Genomic DNA, 16,654 nt, shown 5'->3' with positions numbered 1-16,654 from the left:
AGACACCAGCTGGAAGTATTCCAAAATACATGATGGGTGCTCTCAGACATTGTATGTCATCGGATGTGCTGGGTTATAGGATGAATGAGGACTACCCAGCTGCCATTGTAGCAATAATGACAGTCCCCTCAGAGGAGATAAAGGTTCCTCGGGGTCATCTCATCCTGTTGACCCTAAGCTACCTTGTGTTTATGTGTCCCTCCATGTCCCTCACTTGTGTCTACCCCCCATCCCAGCCATTCCGCCTGTGCAAAGAAACGAAGGTCAAGGAAATCCTGTTATTGCAACAACACATATTCTAACCTTATTTTCTCAGAAACAAAAGAAAGAATAAAGAAATGTGGCAGCGGATAGTTTTGGTGCTCTGCCACCCAAATGGAAACCCACAGGGAGGCGAAAAACAGAATGTTCCACAAAAAGTTAATCCTGGTCTCTCTCTCTTTTTAATATTAATTAAAATCAGTCATTGGAAGCATAAATTACAACTTGATACCTGGGAACTCCAGATGTACCATGAATATTAGTATTTATACACCTGAAATGATGTACATCTTCCTCAGGATTCCCAGTCAAACTCCAAGAAGTAGCAAAGAAAGCATTACAAACAGCATTTTGGAAAGAGTATCCAAAATACACACAAGCAACTCAGAGAGGTCTCACATTGAGATTGCTATCCTCCGCTCTTCCCCTGGGAGGTGAGATATGCACTCTATCCCAAGGGCAATTTGGTCTAAGAGTTGAAGTCATTTACACAGTTTGTGTAAGTACACGGAGGGTGTCACACATGGGACTCACCAGAAATTCAATGGCAAACTCCTCTTTGTGAATTTTCTTGTTTTGGGCCCCATTCAGGAACTTCTGCAGAATTTCTCTTTGGTCCATGCTGCAGGGCAAGAGAGACGGTCTATGAGCCGGTTAAGGGAGGGCAGGTATGTCCAATGTGTGTCATGGCTGAGGCACCAGTGACAAGCCACCGCTGCAGCCTGAGCAGAGCATGCTGAAGGCTGTGGTTTACTGACTTCATCACAAGCCTGAGAGGAAATTAGTATGTAACCAGCTTCTGTGGTCACACTACAAAGCCATCCTCTCACTCCAGGGCCCTAGCGCCTTCCTTCTCAAGGAAGGAACCTGGTTACAATTCAAGTTTTTAACAAACAAGAGGCTAACCAGAAGATAACTGTGTGGTCTGCTTAGCTCTGAGACTGTTACATTTCCATCACCCTTCAGTGAAATTCACTTTTTTTTTCTTCTAGCTTCCTAGAGAAAAGGCAGAATGACAGGCCTGGTGGAGGGGTTCTGCCTCTCCCCATTTGCCCTATGAGCACAAAGGCCCTGCTGACACCTTCTGTTTCTTCACGTCCCAAACGAACTCCGCAAAGTTTAGTGAGGCCCAGAAAGGGAGACAAACACTGCTTGGAGTTAATAAGTTTCTGAAGAGTTTCTTGTCAGTATGATCAGTGGCCAACTTCTCTTCATCGGAGAAGGCATTTTTATTCAGAACTTGTGTCTGCCACACAGACCTCAAACTCTCTTTTGGATGAAACAAAGTCAGCTGCTTCTGACAAAGTCTGTGCTTCTCCCAGGGCTAAGGAAGTGCCGACCTCCGTTAAGGGAAGTGCTATGGATTTCAGGACCCACCTGACCTTCCTGTACATTTTCAGCTTCACCTGGGTTCTGGATATAAAGACTGGGGGTATTGGTCTTTATAGGATCTGGGAGCACGGTGGCCCCCACAAGCGGGCCCTGATCAGGAAGTTGGTGTAATATCCCCTCTGTAATGAAGGAAACTATGAAGAGAAAAAAAAAGAAAAAGCAAAATCAGCCACCTTGCTGGCAACAGCATAACTTTCCAGACCAAAAGCCTGAAGAACTACTGCTAGAGAAGACATGTCTACTCTGTAACCTATGCCTTAGAAAAGGCCATTGTGTCAAGAAGCCAAACTGTGTCTGTGGCATTTTGGCACCAACTGACAAGAGGGGCTGTTCTAGAAAAAGCCTCCACATCTCAGCTTGCATAATTTGTCTTCTTGAGGGGTACAAACCTACGCAAGAGTGTCTCAGTGTGAGAACCACCAAAAGTCAGCTTATCATCTCTGTTTGGGGACAGAAGTTCAATGAATATATTAACAAAATTAGTCTCAAATAAGCCTGAAGAAAACGGGGCTGTTAGAACTTCCTCTATTTCAGATATTAGCAACCCTGTACGTTTGGCAACATTGTTCAAACACCCTTTAGGAAATCATGATTCTGAACTGCTATTAGGCTGCATCCACCTTACTGAGCCTTACAAGAAAGGAAAGGGCATCGAAGTATCTTCGCTGAAGCCAATGAAGATTTTCAATCCCACACCATAGAATCAATTAAAATGAACCATCATTCTTCAACACAAGTTGCTGATAATAAGATAGTATTTTTCAAATTATCCCCATTTAGCATTCAAGGAGGATTTCTTGCTAAATAAGGCAATGTTTAATTTGGTGATTTAAAAACATAAAATGTGAGAAAAAAATTTAAAAGGCAAAAATTTCAAGTTTATACTAACTAAAATAAAGTATTACATGGTTAAATGAGGACCAAAAGACACACACACACACAAAATCAATAGTGTAAGTGGTGGGATTAACAATGCTTTTATTACACCATTTTCTTAAACTAGAAAACAACACAGAAATCCATTAATTTGTTGAACAAATTTTTTTGAGTACCCACTAACTGCTGAGCACCGTGGTAGGGGCTGGGTATACAACAGTGAACAAGCCAGGATCTGGTGAAAAACACCCTTAACCAGTTAATGAAGCATCTCAGATTTAAAGAGATGGACTTAATTACTGATGAGAATAAAACTATTTCAAACTAATTTACTTATCTGCAAAGTAGCAAAGGAGAACCCTAAAAGGAAAATGGTTTTCTGTACTGACATAAAAGAGATACAGTTTCATAATCTCGCTGTCCCCTTAGAATGTCTTCACTTCCAAACCAGAACCTTACTAATTAATAAACAAAAAGACACCTAATAAAATTTAAATCTATTTTCCTCAAGCCTGTATTTCAGAACAATCTCTCTCTAAGTTTCTTTTCTTCTTAGAGTGGGATAAGGTGGAGAGTGATATAAGAAATATAAAACTTGCTTAGATGCCCTCTATTATCTTTTATCCAAAATATAAGAATCTGAAAATCGTGTCTTAACAGAACTGCAGATTTCTTTTTAAGTAGCAATTCTTAAGAGTCTGTTTGACTCTAAAACTAAATGATAGAAACATTGTAAAATAGCCAAACCTCAAAAACCCACTTAGCTAAAAGGTCATTTCCTGAGCAGACCACTCAAGCAAGCAAAAAACCAAACTGAAGGAGAAGACATAGCGTTTTATTTTTAACAAATCTAAGTTTCTAATTTTTCACACTTCCTTCTGCAGGGACTGGAGAGCCTAGTGCTTTTTGATGAAGATTCTGTTGACTCATTTGTATCTTGTGGGAAGATCAAGAACTGGAGAGGGGAAACAGTCCACAAAGATTGCCAAGTATCTAAAAGAGTTTGAGAATTTACTGTGAAACATTTAAACCAGTCTGGTATGAACCCTAAGTGAACACAACAATTCCACCCAGTAAAAGCGTCATCAACGCTTTATCAGATTCTCGTCAAGGGTGAGACCTCGTGGAAAGCAAAAGAGGAGTGAGGAAGGACCTTCCCCTGGCTCCCTTGTGTGACTGTTTGCTCAGAAGGAAGATGACAACACAGGGGAGTGCCAGTCACACTGCCACCTGCTCCACCAAGAGGGGAGTGTGCCAGTTTACCGGGAAATATCGGTGTCATGAAGGTCAGGAATTAGATGACAAAAATAACTGTAACCAAAGAGAAAGTCAGGGTTATTAGGAGAAGATAAACTAGCCACATTTTCTCAGAACATTTTCCTCTATGAGGAGACACGTTTTACCTTGGGGAAACCACTTAACTAATCTTTTAGTTTCACTCGGCCTGCCTTTCTCTATGTCCCAAGGTCACTGATTTGATACCGGCTATGTGTATTATCTGTGAAATACTCAGTCCCTTGTAAGCATCCTGTTGGTTACCAAGAACTAGTGATCCTTTCTCCTCGATGTCTTTTAGATTCAACCTGTCTTTTCCGTTCCCATGTTAACCACCCTCATTCCCCTTTCACACCTGGATTCCCACAGCATATGCTCTTAGTTATCTTATCTCTATGTAGCTTGTATTCTAATATCTCCTGGTAACCAAGGCTGGGTGAAAGTTCTTAAAACTCCACTTTAGTGCTGAAGAACCAAAGTACTTAGTGCTAATCCATGGAACAGGTCCAGATTCCTCAGCCTGTCACCAAGCCCCTCCTGGTCTGTCCCCACCCAACCTATCCAATCCCATCATCCATACACCTTGTTCATTCTACTGCTCCTTCTCACCTTTCCCCCTAGTTTTCACCAAAATGAAAATAAAGCCATAAAGCCTGGATACTCTTTTCTTCAAAAATCCTGCCCCAAACTCCATCTCACCATGACATTCTCTTAGTCTGAATCTTTTCAGTATGAATCTTTATATTCAGCTATAGTTTTATGACAGTGTCTTCTATGTATTTGCATGACCTTGACATTTACACATATAATAAGTCTACTGTGACAAACGATGCTGCCTATGTGGTCAGTCCACGGTGACCTGGTTATTCACTCCATCAGTTACCCCAGGTCTCTTGCCTGGCACAGTCTCAGCTTCTCTCGCTGGGCACTTTGGCTCTGCCAGGAGCAGATGGGCCTTCCCGACAGGGAGGTCCTGGAACCTGGCAAAGAGAACTTCCCAAGGCTATTACTACAGAAGGAATGGGACCGCTAATGAGACCGAGTCCAGCTCGGAAGGGCTGCAATGGCCAGAAAAACAAATGATCTCCTTTATTTCCATGCTTGACCATTCTTCTTTTGTAAATGGGCACAGAAGAGGCTCGTAAAGCACTTAGCTCCTGTTTTCACGGCATCCACAGTAAGGAAGTTCCCCCTATCCATCTTCCAATCTGCTTCTTGTCACTACAGCATTCTGACTCAAGCTCTTCAGTTCACCTTCTGTGAACTCCATAATCAGCTTCCGACCTGCCACACAGGGAATTGTACTCTGCTTTTGGTTTCAGAAACACAATCTTCAGGAGGCAAAGGTCAAGTAGTAATAACTTGCAATGGAAACAATTTACTTTTTTTAAAAAAAATAAGAGTCCAGACTTGGGGCTTGGTTGGCATCTTGTTCAAAATATAATCAAAGTTGAAGTTTCATCCTTCGTTTGATGTGTAAGGCTTGCGGCAAAATAATAGGTCTAGTCAGGCAGGTTGAGAAAAGTGAGTGCTTTATTCTGCACTCCCGGTCGAGGTTTACCAGTCCCCAGACGAGGGCCAGCGAAGTCGTGCCCAGGGTAGAGGGAGGGAGGCATATATGCGATTTTTGGGGTGGGGGTTGGCTGAGTGAGGTGGCAGATGAGCAGGCCCCCCTAGCACAGATCGGGCGTCAGCGGCTGTGTCCGGAGTTGCTTATGGCACCAGCAGTCTGCTGCATTTTCGGGGAAACGCCAGGGGCCTCAGTCTCTGTCATGCGAGGAGAGGTCTAACTTAGCAGAGGGGTATGACTTGGCTTCCGGCTGCTTTGACCATGCCCGCAGCTGACCTAACATGATGTCCACTCAGAATTCATTCATTATGAGATCCATATACACGCAAGAGAATGGGGACAGGGGGTGCTACAGAAGTGTTCAACAACTTGTCCTCATTCAAGTATCCTTTATTCTAGCAGGGAAGATAAGTACACAAGTTTAACTATCTTTTAGGGCCTTTTGTGATAAGACCGTAACATGGTGCAAAAATATTTTTGAGATGGCAAAGATCACCTCTTATTCAGGTTACTGGGATAGCCTTCATAGAGGAAGTGACACTGAGTTTGGTCTTGAAGATGTCAACAGAGCCCGAGAGAAAGCAATATGAAACATACAGAACAGGAGGAGGAGGGCAGCTTCATGAGTGGCTCAGTTTGACTGGAACACTGCTTATGTAGAGGCGTCTTGACTGATGACGCTAGAAAGGGCGGTTGGGGCCAAATCCTGGGGGGAACTTGAATACCAGGCTAAAAAGTCAGGCTTTCATTGATGGGCAGTGGAAAATCACTGACGGATTTTTTTAAACAACTTTATTGAGGGAGTATTGACATGCAATAAACTACACATTTCAAAGTACACAGTGTGATAAGTTTGGGCATGTGTATATACCCACAAAACCATCACCACAATCAAGATAACGAACATATCCAATCACCTTCAGGAGTTCCACTGAAAGATATTAAGAGAATGACAATCAAAGCAATGCTTCAGGAAAACGTTTCTTGAGTTTTAAAAAATAAACGCCCCTGTCTGAAAAAGTTTTTGAAAGTCTCAATCTCCTTCAGTGGTATGTAAATTTTCAAAATGAATTATAACAGCTAAAAATGAATAAAACAATAGACAAGGAAACCATAGCTTTGGTCGATCTGGTGGCAGTATATTGCACAGACTGGAATGGGGCAAGCCTGGAACAGGAGGATCGATTGAAAGCTTAACTAGGAGGCTTTATCAATAGCCCAGGCAGGTGGTAATAAACTCTTGTAGGAAGAATCAAAACAAGAAGGAAGGAATACATGAGAAAGACTACTTGGGTGAATAGGACTGGAAAGAGGAAGGAGGGAAAAATGACTGAAGTTCTGAGCTAGTTAAATGGAAATTGGGGAAAGCATGGGAATAAGAAAGGTATATAGAAATAAAGGGTTGGAGTTTGTGGATATGGATTTGGGAGGAAGGGAAGTAAGTCAGACTTACAAATCACCCACATCAAGGCAACAGGTAAAAGCACAGATTGGCTTGCCTTTGTAAAAGAGTTAATGGAAAGAAAAAATGTCAAGCTAGAACTTTATAAACTTTAAATCACAGGGGCTCCAAACTGTTTCTGCAGTGCTTAAAATATTCCAGGCCCCGGGCTTTACAAAGAGTATTGTTTCATTTATCCCTCACAGTGATTGCATGAATTAAGTTACCAAATCATCTCTATTTTACGATGTGGAAACTAAAGCACAAAAGAATTGGAGTACCTGCCCATGTCACGATTAGGCTATGGGAGAGGAAATTGTTAAAACCAGATCATCTGAATGCATTCGTCGTTTCTGGGCTACAGTCTTCTTTCTATACCCCAATTACTTCAGTTTTCCTAGGACAGGGGGTGCCTAGCAACAAACACAACACCCAGGCCAGAGAGCGGACCAGGGTAATCCCCAGGGGCACCACAGCCTCTGTCTCAAGACACCAAAGTATACTTGGAGCTAGATTCACGTTCTGATGTTTTACAGGCCAGAACATGGAGCTGGTACGGCTAAGAGGGAAAAGAAAGGAGCAAAAGGAAGCTGCTGGCCTCTGACATTTACCATTCAATTTAATTTTTCCAGGTTTATTGAGATATAATTGACATTTAACATTGTCTAAGTTTAAGGTATACAAAGTAATGACTCTGTGTGTGTGTGTGTATGTGTGTGTGTGTACAGCAAAATGATTACCACACTTTTTGGAGGGAGATGGGAACTTTAAAAATCTCTCTTAGCAACTTTCAAATATACAGTACAGTATTGTTATCTATAATCGCCATGCTGTACATTACATCCTCAGAACTTTTTCATCTTATACTGTGTTTCCTCGAAAATAAGACCCACCCTGAAAATAAGCCCCAGTTAAATCGTCAGCCAGACCGACGCATTCAGTACATTATGACGATGTTCCAGAAGATGACATGACTATATTTGAATAAATGTAGATTGTTGTACAGGAAAAAATAAGACATCCCCTGAAAATGCACCCTAATGCATCTTTTGGAGCAAAATTTAATATAAGACCCGGTCTTATTTTCGGGGAAACGTGGTAACTGGAAGTGTGTACCCTTTAACCACTTCCCCCTGTTTCCCCCAGTCCCTACCCCATGCCCCAGCAAGCACCAATCTGTTCTCTATTTCTGTATCATTCAGTTTAGACTGCATTTGCTGAGAATCAGTTCAAATGCGTAGACAGAAGAATTTTATTTCATGAATAGAACAGCATTAGTCAAAGTAAAACCTGACTTCGCCTAAGAGGTCAAATACCACAAAACTACCATGTTGAGTTTATAGTAATGGAAGGGACAAAGGAATACATCAAGCATCTTAATTTGGTAGCAAAAAGCTAATTTCTACTAAAGAGAAACATGAAATCTCATTTCTGCATTATCAACCTATTGTGATTTATCCAAGAATAGAGGACATAGCCTAACTTGAAAAAGTAAATATTTATTAACAGCGCTGAATCTTTATTTCTGTGCTTTTAAGGGAGCCAGATGACCAGCTGGTTGAAGGGATGGGAGGTGTTTAGCTCTGTAAACTTCTGCCAAAGCCATTCACGCCTCTCTTCAAGGCTTTTCTTCCTGACAAGCATGTTTGAGGGCTTATGGGTGAAGGAGTCTCTACTGGATGGATCACCGCCTACTAATCTGAGATTGTGAAGGACTATTATGAGATCCACAGAGCACAGAAGCCATATACCTTGCTCCCAATCACCTCCAAGCCCTTGTGGTAGGGTCAGGGAAACGTATACACGCTCTGGATGACTCAGGAGTCACAGAGCTCTGATTTGTCAAAGTCCTAAAGAAAGTGTAGACTATGTAAGAACTAACACTCTCAGAATAAATTATGAAAAAAAGAGTTATTCTGTCTACAACTATGTTTGACAAGTAGTATCAGGATTGCAACAGAGTTTAAATTATCTGAGGAGAAATGTCTGCAAACTTAAATGGCCAGGTAGTAAATATTTTAAGCTTCAGGGGCCATAAGGTGTCTGTCATCTGTCATAACTACGTCAACTTTGGCACTGCAGTGCTAGAACAGCCATAGATAATATATAAACAAGAAAGTGTAGCTGCATTCCAATAAAACTACTTACAAAAAAGGCAGCAGGCCAGACGTGGCCTGTGGGCTGCAACCCCTGTTCTAAAGTGATGGTTCCCAAACTCTAGATGTACATTAGAATCATGTGTGGAACTGGTTAAAAAGTTGGGGTCAAAGGACCCAGCCCACCCCTACAGAATCAAAATCTCTAGGGACAGGGCCTGGAAATCAGCCATTTATAAGGCCCACAAGTGACACGTGCATCACACTTTGAAAAACACTGTGGTATGCAGCTAGCTTCACCTACGCTGAGTTGGCCCTCCTGTCCCAGAGGTGGGTCTGCACTTCCTGCTTCCGGTGGCAGTAAAAATGCAGTGACTTTTTCTCTTTCTTTGGCCTTTCTAGCAGCAGAGCAGATGAACAAACTGCTATTTTTCACTTCTTCCAACCCAGAAAATGCATAAAATAATTCTGATCAGGTGAAATTAACATGAAATTTAGGTTATGAATTTTTTTTTTTTTAAATCCTCAACTTAAAATAACAAGATTTCCCAACCAAAAATCTTCCTGAAATCCTTTGGACTGAAAAATTAGTAGACAAGATTCGCACCAAACACAGGGTAACACGGAAGGACTAGCTTACTGGATATGCCCTTTCCCCAAAAATCTCCAGCAAATGCCTGTCCTGGTGCTTGGAACTCCACTACTAACAAGTCATTGCTTTTTGTCTGGAGGCCTTTGCTTCAACAGAATCTCATTAAAACTCACATACAAACAGAAAGTATAAAAATCTCTGCAGACCTCTGGGAGCTGCTCTCAACTTTAACAATCAGTAGAAAATAAAATATTCAGCTAAGTTCAGTTCTGTCCAAAAAAAAATGGCTTTTTATTTGGTTGTCTGTTTGAATGACCAGAAATTAATCACCTGATCAGTCAAAAGGAAAGACGGGTTCAGACTGGGAAATGGCTCTGCGTCTTCTTCAGCTCTCCAGATTTTCCTAGGAAGGACAATGAGTATCCTACAGTCAAAGGGATGGTCATCTGGAACTCCCTAAGGAAACCAGGAATGATGTGCAGACACCCCTGGGGAATGCAGCCCTGACCAAGGCTTCTGCTGATCCTGGAAAGGTGAGTGCTGTATGAGAGCAGATATTCTAATGATGACTCACTCAGTCCTGGGCTTAGAATGCCTCCTCTAGTCATCACCACGGCAGAGGACACTAATCGTTTTTTGTTAGATGATAGTAAGATGATTCTGAACTGCCTCAACACACAGCCAAAGATGTTAGGGACATTTACCCGGGAACAGAGGGAAGCCAGGCTGAGATTACAGCTCCACCACCAATACACTTTGCAGATGTGCAGGAAATGGAGATTAGCTGTACAGGGTCAGCAGTCCACACATTAGGCAGCATGACTCTGCAGACCAACACCCACAGGCTGAGCTTCTGCCTGTTCCCCTTTTCTGTGGTATTGTCAGCAACGTAGGGAGGCCTGTTTTCCTGCTTGGTTTCCAACTTACAGAAAGAATCCTGAATTGGAGTCCCAGGTGTTATCAGTGCCAGGGATTACCAGCAAAAGCCTAGCCAAGCCAGGGGCCCCAACATACTTACCCAACCGCCCTGGCATTGGACGAACTCCCGGATAGCACTGTTCCCATTGATCATATTTGTCACGGAGAAGGCCACCTCTTCTGCCATTCTGGGAGCCACACGGATCACATGTTCAAACAGTTTCACCGACACTGCCAGGAAGGCTCTCTCATAAGCTAGGCTGGAATCCTGAGCACACCAGGCACTGCTGAGAGATTTTACTGCGTCCTGAAGTATAGCCCCTGACTGGGGAGAGACACAGGGCATATCAGTGGGGTATAAATGAAACGTGCAAGAGGCTGTAGGTATAGGAATCCAGTCCAAAAAGTGTTTCCCCAAGAACAGCAAATGAACCACAGTTGTATCTGAAGTCATCTTAGGGAGTACGTAGATGGATAGACTTTTGTCATTTTACTATTTTGTTATTTATTGTAAGGGGTGTTAGAAAAACCAGAAGTAGCTCATCACACCCATGATTTCAGATATTATTGCCTAGAATGAACCAAATGATTAAAAGAAAAACAAAAACATTTGAAAGAAAAATATTAAGTACATGACAGTACAGGTCAAATTTTGAAGGAATTGCTTGAATGACTGAAGTCTGGGAAACTCTAAAGTAAAAAAGTAGATTACCTTTTTCTCTTCCCCCCCAAAAATGCGGTCCAAAAGCCAATAGATAGGGCCAAGCAAGATCCATTGTACTATAGTGTAGGGGGCCCCATGGTGCTCAGAGCAGGGAGTCAGAGCCCAAACAGGCTGAGATGGGCATCCACATGAGGGTAGCTAGAGCTTGGTGTTCCAAATACGGTTCTCCAGTAAAAGAAACCAGAGCTCTCTGGAGAATGGCTGATTTCCAGCTAGGGCTTGGAAAAATACAAGCTCTTTTGTCAGAAACCAAGGAAGTCCTCAGAGAATAAGAAGGACGTACTGAAATGACGCAGTCCAGATTGAAAGAACTGCCACAGGTCAGAGCTGGGACACAGTGAGCATTCAAGTAAATAATGAGAGGAACAGATTGCAACCCATTGAATAAAGCAGGAATTCATGAGTCTATATTGATGTAAAAAATAAATGAATAGATTGAAATTTTGGTAAGACATGGGATATTTACATGGTTTCAAAGTACCTCCCTACAAAACACTTACTGACTACAAAGGGGAAATAAGTAGCTTTACAGTGGAGAAGCCTGGCAGACACCATCTAAGTGACTAAAGTCAGCACCAGTAGTGGGAAAAACTGAAATCTGTGCCACTTGATAGGATGCAATGAGAAGAACACAGCAATACTTCTGTAATATTCTTACCAAAGGTCCATATCCTGAGTCCATTCAAGAGAAAACACCAAACCCAAGGGACATCCCACAAAATAACTGGCCTATAATTTTCAAGTTTCAAGGTGATGAAAATCAGTGAAAGATTGAGCAACTATTCCAGATTGAAGGAGACTAAAAGGATGTGACAGTGAAATGCAGTCTCTGATTCTGGCCTATATCTTTCTATGATGAATGACATCAGTGGGACAACTGGCAAAAGTTGAATGGGGTCTTAGGATGAGATGAAAATGTACCAATGCTAACTTCCTGATTTTGATGGTTTAACTGTGGTTATATAAGAGAATGTCCTTGTCTGAAGGAAATATAAAAAAAGGATTAGGGGCTGATGGAACATCACGTTGGCTACTTACTCTCCAATAACTCAAAAGGGAAATTCTTTGCACAATACACGCAACTTTTCTGTGAGTTTGAGGCTGTTTCAAAAATATTTTTTAATTAGAAAAGTAGATTCAACTATCAGCTACTTAGGAAAGCTTCGGTGCAAGCAATTAGGAGTCTAGTTCTACCTGAATGTAGAGTAGGCACACCACCCAAGCTGTATTCTGTAAGAAGAATGCATTAATGGTCCTAGAATCAGTCTGGGTTCAAATCCCAACTTCATCACTTATGGCGTGACCTAAATTACTTGTTTCCCTAGATGTTTCCTTCTCTGCTTAGATGGATATCAAGTAGAAAATACTTACTGAGGGTGCGTGATGTATCGGACACCATTCTAGACTGTGTGAATACGAACAGTGAACAAAACAGGTTAGCTGCTTGCCCTCACAGTGTTATGTGCAGCTGAGGAGAGGTTGTGCTACAGATGACAGTTTCCATAATACCTCGTCAAGTGGTGTGAGGGTTAAATGAGATAATGAGTGTAACGCATTTAGAATACTGCCTGGCACCCGGTCCGTGATAAATTAGTATCGGATGTCATTATTGGTATTAATCAGCAACATCTTCTAGAACATTGTCTGTGGTCTTTATATCCAATAGAGAGTCCAAGTACTACTGCCAGTAATCAGCATTCTAATGAACAGCCAGATATGCCCTGGTGGACTACTGTACCGTTATCCCACATTGCACCTATCCTTCCTGTACACAATTTCATTGCTGGACCTTGAAAGGAAAAAAAAGAGGCCCATGTCCAGAAAAATAGGTATTAAAACAGGTGCATAAAAAAGTAATAAAGTGCCTTATTAAGAATAAAGTGCTAACGATGTGCTCTATGCCACAAGGCACAGCTCTGACAAAAAACAAATGGAAACAAGGTGAAGGCTGATCCGCCTGTACCACAAGCTTTCCATCTCAGTACCACGGAGGTTTTGATTAACTCTTTAAGGATTAGCAATTAGAGAATTCCTGCTGTACCTCCTTGGATAAATATATATAAGACCCAAATCTTTCACAGAACATTTCTAGTCACACTCATACAGGGGTAGTAAGAAAAGGGGTCTGAAATAGAAAACCAAAGCAGCGAACAATAGAAAGAAACAGTAGAAACTTGACCTGTCCCTGACTGATGTCCGCGATGACGCTTTGGGCTGAAGCTTCCAGTTCTCCGTTGAACTTGTCCCCTAACATCCGAAGTCGACCAGCAACAATGGCCACGTCAAAAGAGCAATCCTCTTCTAAGACAGAGGAAATAAACATAGTCACATTTGTCACAAGGCTTGAAGGGAGGGCAAGTCCCAGGACTCAGGACATTGGAGAAAGTTCTCTAGGTTTTTAAACAATGTTGGCATTGTTCTCTTCCAAGAACAATGTTCTGTCAGTACCAATGGTCAGAAAATCTCCCTTTCCTGAAAATCCTTCCCTTCCAAGAAGACTTCATGCTTTCCTGAAAGCTTCCAGTTTTGCCTTTGGAAACTTGAGTGGAAATGAGAAAGCATACTTCAGATTCTCCCACTGGCCTGAATCATCACCTCAGGCCAGAAGACTTACCTGAGTCTGTTTCATCGCCACACTGTAGGCTCCGCCCAGCAACCTGCGACGTGGTACCTAAGAAGTCGTGGAGTAGAAACTTCACGATGCGTTCCGTTTGCTCTTCAAAAGTTCGGGGGCTCATTTTAGATGTTTGTTCTGGGTTTTGCTTTTCTACAAAATAAGCAGTTTTCAGTTCAGCAGGAAGTCCTCTCCGTCTCCGTCTCCTAAAGTTCCCTAATGGGACATAGGGTCCTGGAGCCTTGCCCACCACTTTGCTTCAGAAATAGCTGCTCAGATGAGTGAGGCTTCTCTGAAGGACTTACCCGCACAGAACTGGGAGATGACTGAAAACTTTTAGTTCCTTGTCTCAGAACCACACCCTAGTCAGTATCTAAGATTAATGAATAACTTAGTTCGACTGCCAATTTTCAACTGAATTAGGATCGAGGAAGATCCTCTTGGGTAATGTCACTTAAGAAATGTCACTTAAGAAATACTTCCTTATGGTATAGGTAAAGAAGGAAGGTTCATAACAGACAAGCATTCAACTCCTGATTATGGCACGTATTTGCCATAATCATACATTGGTTATTTATTGAGAACCCACATGGAAGGAACTATACCTGGCACTACAAATAACACACAAAAAAATGACATAGACACAGTTCCCATCCTCACAGAGTTTACATTTTAGTATGAATGATGGATATTCAATAACTAAATCACATAATTTCTTGTATTTATTGAGATACAGTGTGATTATAATGTGTAAAGGGAAATGAACCGAGGGGGTAGGAAAGCTTCCTGGAAGTGGTAACATCTAAGATGAGCTCTGAAGGACAAGTAAGGATTTATTAGGCAAGAGGAGGAATGAGACCATTCCAGGTGGAGAGAATGGAATATGTAAAAGCTGAGAAGGGGGGTGCGGAACACTGGGTATTTGAGGAACTGTAAAGGGAGATACAGTGATACCTCGGTTTTCTAACGTAATCCGTTCCGGAAGACCGTGTGAGTTCTGAAACATTTGAAAACCGAGGCACGGTTTCCCCACAGAAATACAAAATGGATTAATCCGTTCCAGACCTTTAAAATCAACCCTAAAACTGCAAATTTAGCATGAATTTTACTATCTAATGATACCATAGATCCATAAAATTTACGGCGTTCATAAACCAAAATGGTCGACAACAGAGATGTTCGAAAACCGAGGCACCACTGTAATACAAAGTATTTCACAGAGAAATTGTGAGGACTGAGGTAATGTTAGGTGGAACGACCCAGCAGGGTCTGACATGCAGTCATTGTTGAACATGTCTTCCTTTCAGCCCAAGGCCTAATGACCAGAATGAAAAGGACCTGGGATTTACTAACAGGATTAATTAGGATTTTCTAAAAGGGTTGGCCTGTCAACGTTTTACAAGATCTCAGAATCGGGCACTTACCCACAGAGGCTACCTTTGTAATGTAGCTACACCTATAGTTTGGGCTTGGGTCTCAGAAGCAGCATTCAAACTTATCAGCCCTTCCAGGGTATTCCGACCTGGTGAACTAATAAGAGATTCAAGTATAAACAGTAAGTCAATTGCTCAGAATGGAATTTCTATCTTGCAACATAATCATAGCCAGTCTTTTGTTTTCTGTTCCATTCTATAAAAACAAATCATCATAAACTGCTTGGGACTAGGAATAGGAATTATGTAGCTGAAGGGCCATTGCCAGTTCCTGTCACTAGGACTGAAATGTCAGTTACTACTCAGTAGCCTTCAGACCGCTAAGGTCAGAAGGTCCCTCAGAGAGAATTCTAGGCCACCTTCCTTTCACACTACAACTAGCCACTGACAATTTAAGAATCACAACAAATACATTTATGGTGTACTCCCAAAATAATATACAAAAACAAAAACGTGTGTAAGAGGCCATCCGACTGGTATAAAATAGCTTGCCCCAAGGTAAGCGGTATCAGTCAGAGGCAGAAGAGAAATTTAAAACCAAGTCTGTTTTACCTCAGAAACCTTTTCCCACAATAATAAACCACCTTCCTCATTTCACTACTGATACGCTTATACGCAAATGCCATCTGTCGAATCTAAATTGGACTCCTTTGCGTTATCTTTATGATCAATGTTGGAAGGCCACGGAAGCAGATTATGCTCTCGTGGTCAATGTGGGGTTGATTTTCCTCCTTCGTTTACTTCTCTTTGGACCTTCAATGTAGCACCCTCCCAAACCATCCTTCCCCCACCACCTCCCACCCCAGCCCACCTACCCTTCACTCTTATAGTTCTAGTATCTTTCTCCTAAATATTACTGAAAAATGAAGCCAGAAGTTTTTCACTATTACTTGCTTCTCTTGCTGCTCTGGCCACAACAATTTACATCCTTCTTCCAAAAACCTCATCTCATCGTATCATGGGCTCAAAGTCCAGGGTCTTGTTATCTGCCCCAGGTCTGCATGAAGATGGGGAGCCTCAGGTATAGCTCCTTCAGTGTGGAGACCTACAGCTAAGTTCTTTGTCTCCCCTCCCCAAACCCCTAAAATATGAGAAAGGGACAGAAAACGTGTAACAGAACTCCCATTCAAAAAGGGGGGGAATGGAGGCATAGAACAATCACTGGTCCATGGCAATAAAATTACGATCAGGAACTATGCAAATGATTGTCTATGCAATGTTCCAAAACACCACTGTCATGGGTGGGTACTCATTATGTGTATTACATTCTATTACCCATTCTAAGACAGACATTAGGAACGCCATCTTTCTAAAAAGCACAGGATCAACTACCCTCGTGGATTTTAAAGCATCTAACATATCACATCATCACACCATATGTCCACAGAGGCTAGAGAGAGCTCCTGAGGGGAAGGAATAGTAAATAAATAACTACATGGTATACCGAAGCTTTAGTCAATTT

The 16,654-nt window shown here is 41.9% G+C and overlaps 2 protein-coding genes across 3 annotated transcripts in view; both read right to left on the bottom strand.

Moving 5' to 3' along the window:
- PTPN22 (protein tyrosine phosphatase non-receptor type 22) overlaps window positions 1–1,016 on the bottom strand; it is a 46,197-nt gene extending 45,181 nt beyond the window's left edge. The window contains exon 1 of the mRNA XM_081026019.1: window positions 796–1,016. Within this exon, the coding sequence (XP_080882145.1) occupies window positions 796–882 (87 nt within the window). The 5' untranslated portion in view covers window positions 883–1,016. The remainder of the gene's footprint in view (window positions 1–795) is intronic.
- Window positions 1,017–7,430: 6,414 nt separating this feature from the next.
- BCL2L15 (BCL2 like 15) lies at window positions 7,431–15,289 on the bottom strand. Of its 2 annotated transcripts, XM_081026026.1 has the most exons (5): window positions 15,184–15,289; window positions 13,760–13,912; window positions 13,325–13,446; window positions 10,522–10,746; window positions 7,431–9,906 (listed from the first exon to the last, which is right to left on the bottom strand). In XM_081026026.1, exons 2-5 carry the CDS (start codon window positions 13,881–13,883, stop codon window positions 9,889–9,891), a joined length of 489 nt encoding a protein of 162 aa, XP_080882152.1. In that variant the 5' UTR covers window positions 13,884–13,912; window positions 15,184–15,289; the 3' UTR covers window positions 7,431–9,888. The 2 variants fall into 2 exon arrangements, with proteins under 2 accessions (XP_080882152.1, XP_080882151.1); XM_081026025.1 differs by lacking the exons at window positions 7,431–9,906; window positions 15,184–15,289 and having other exon boundaries at window positions 10,363–10,746; window positions 13,760–13,889.
- Window positions 15,290–16,654: the final 1,365 nt, after the last annotated feature.

Source organism: Rhinolophus hipposideros (assembly GCF_964194185.1).
Source record: "Rhinolophus hipposideros genome assembly, chromosome: 19".
Classification (NCBI taxonomy): Eukaryota; Metazoa; Chordata; class Mammalia; order Chiroptera; family Rhinolophidae; genus Rhinolophus; species Rhinolophus hipposideros.
Note: the sequence above shows the minus strand (reverse complement) of the source record. Positions and strands in the feature narration are given on the sequence as shown.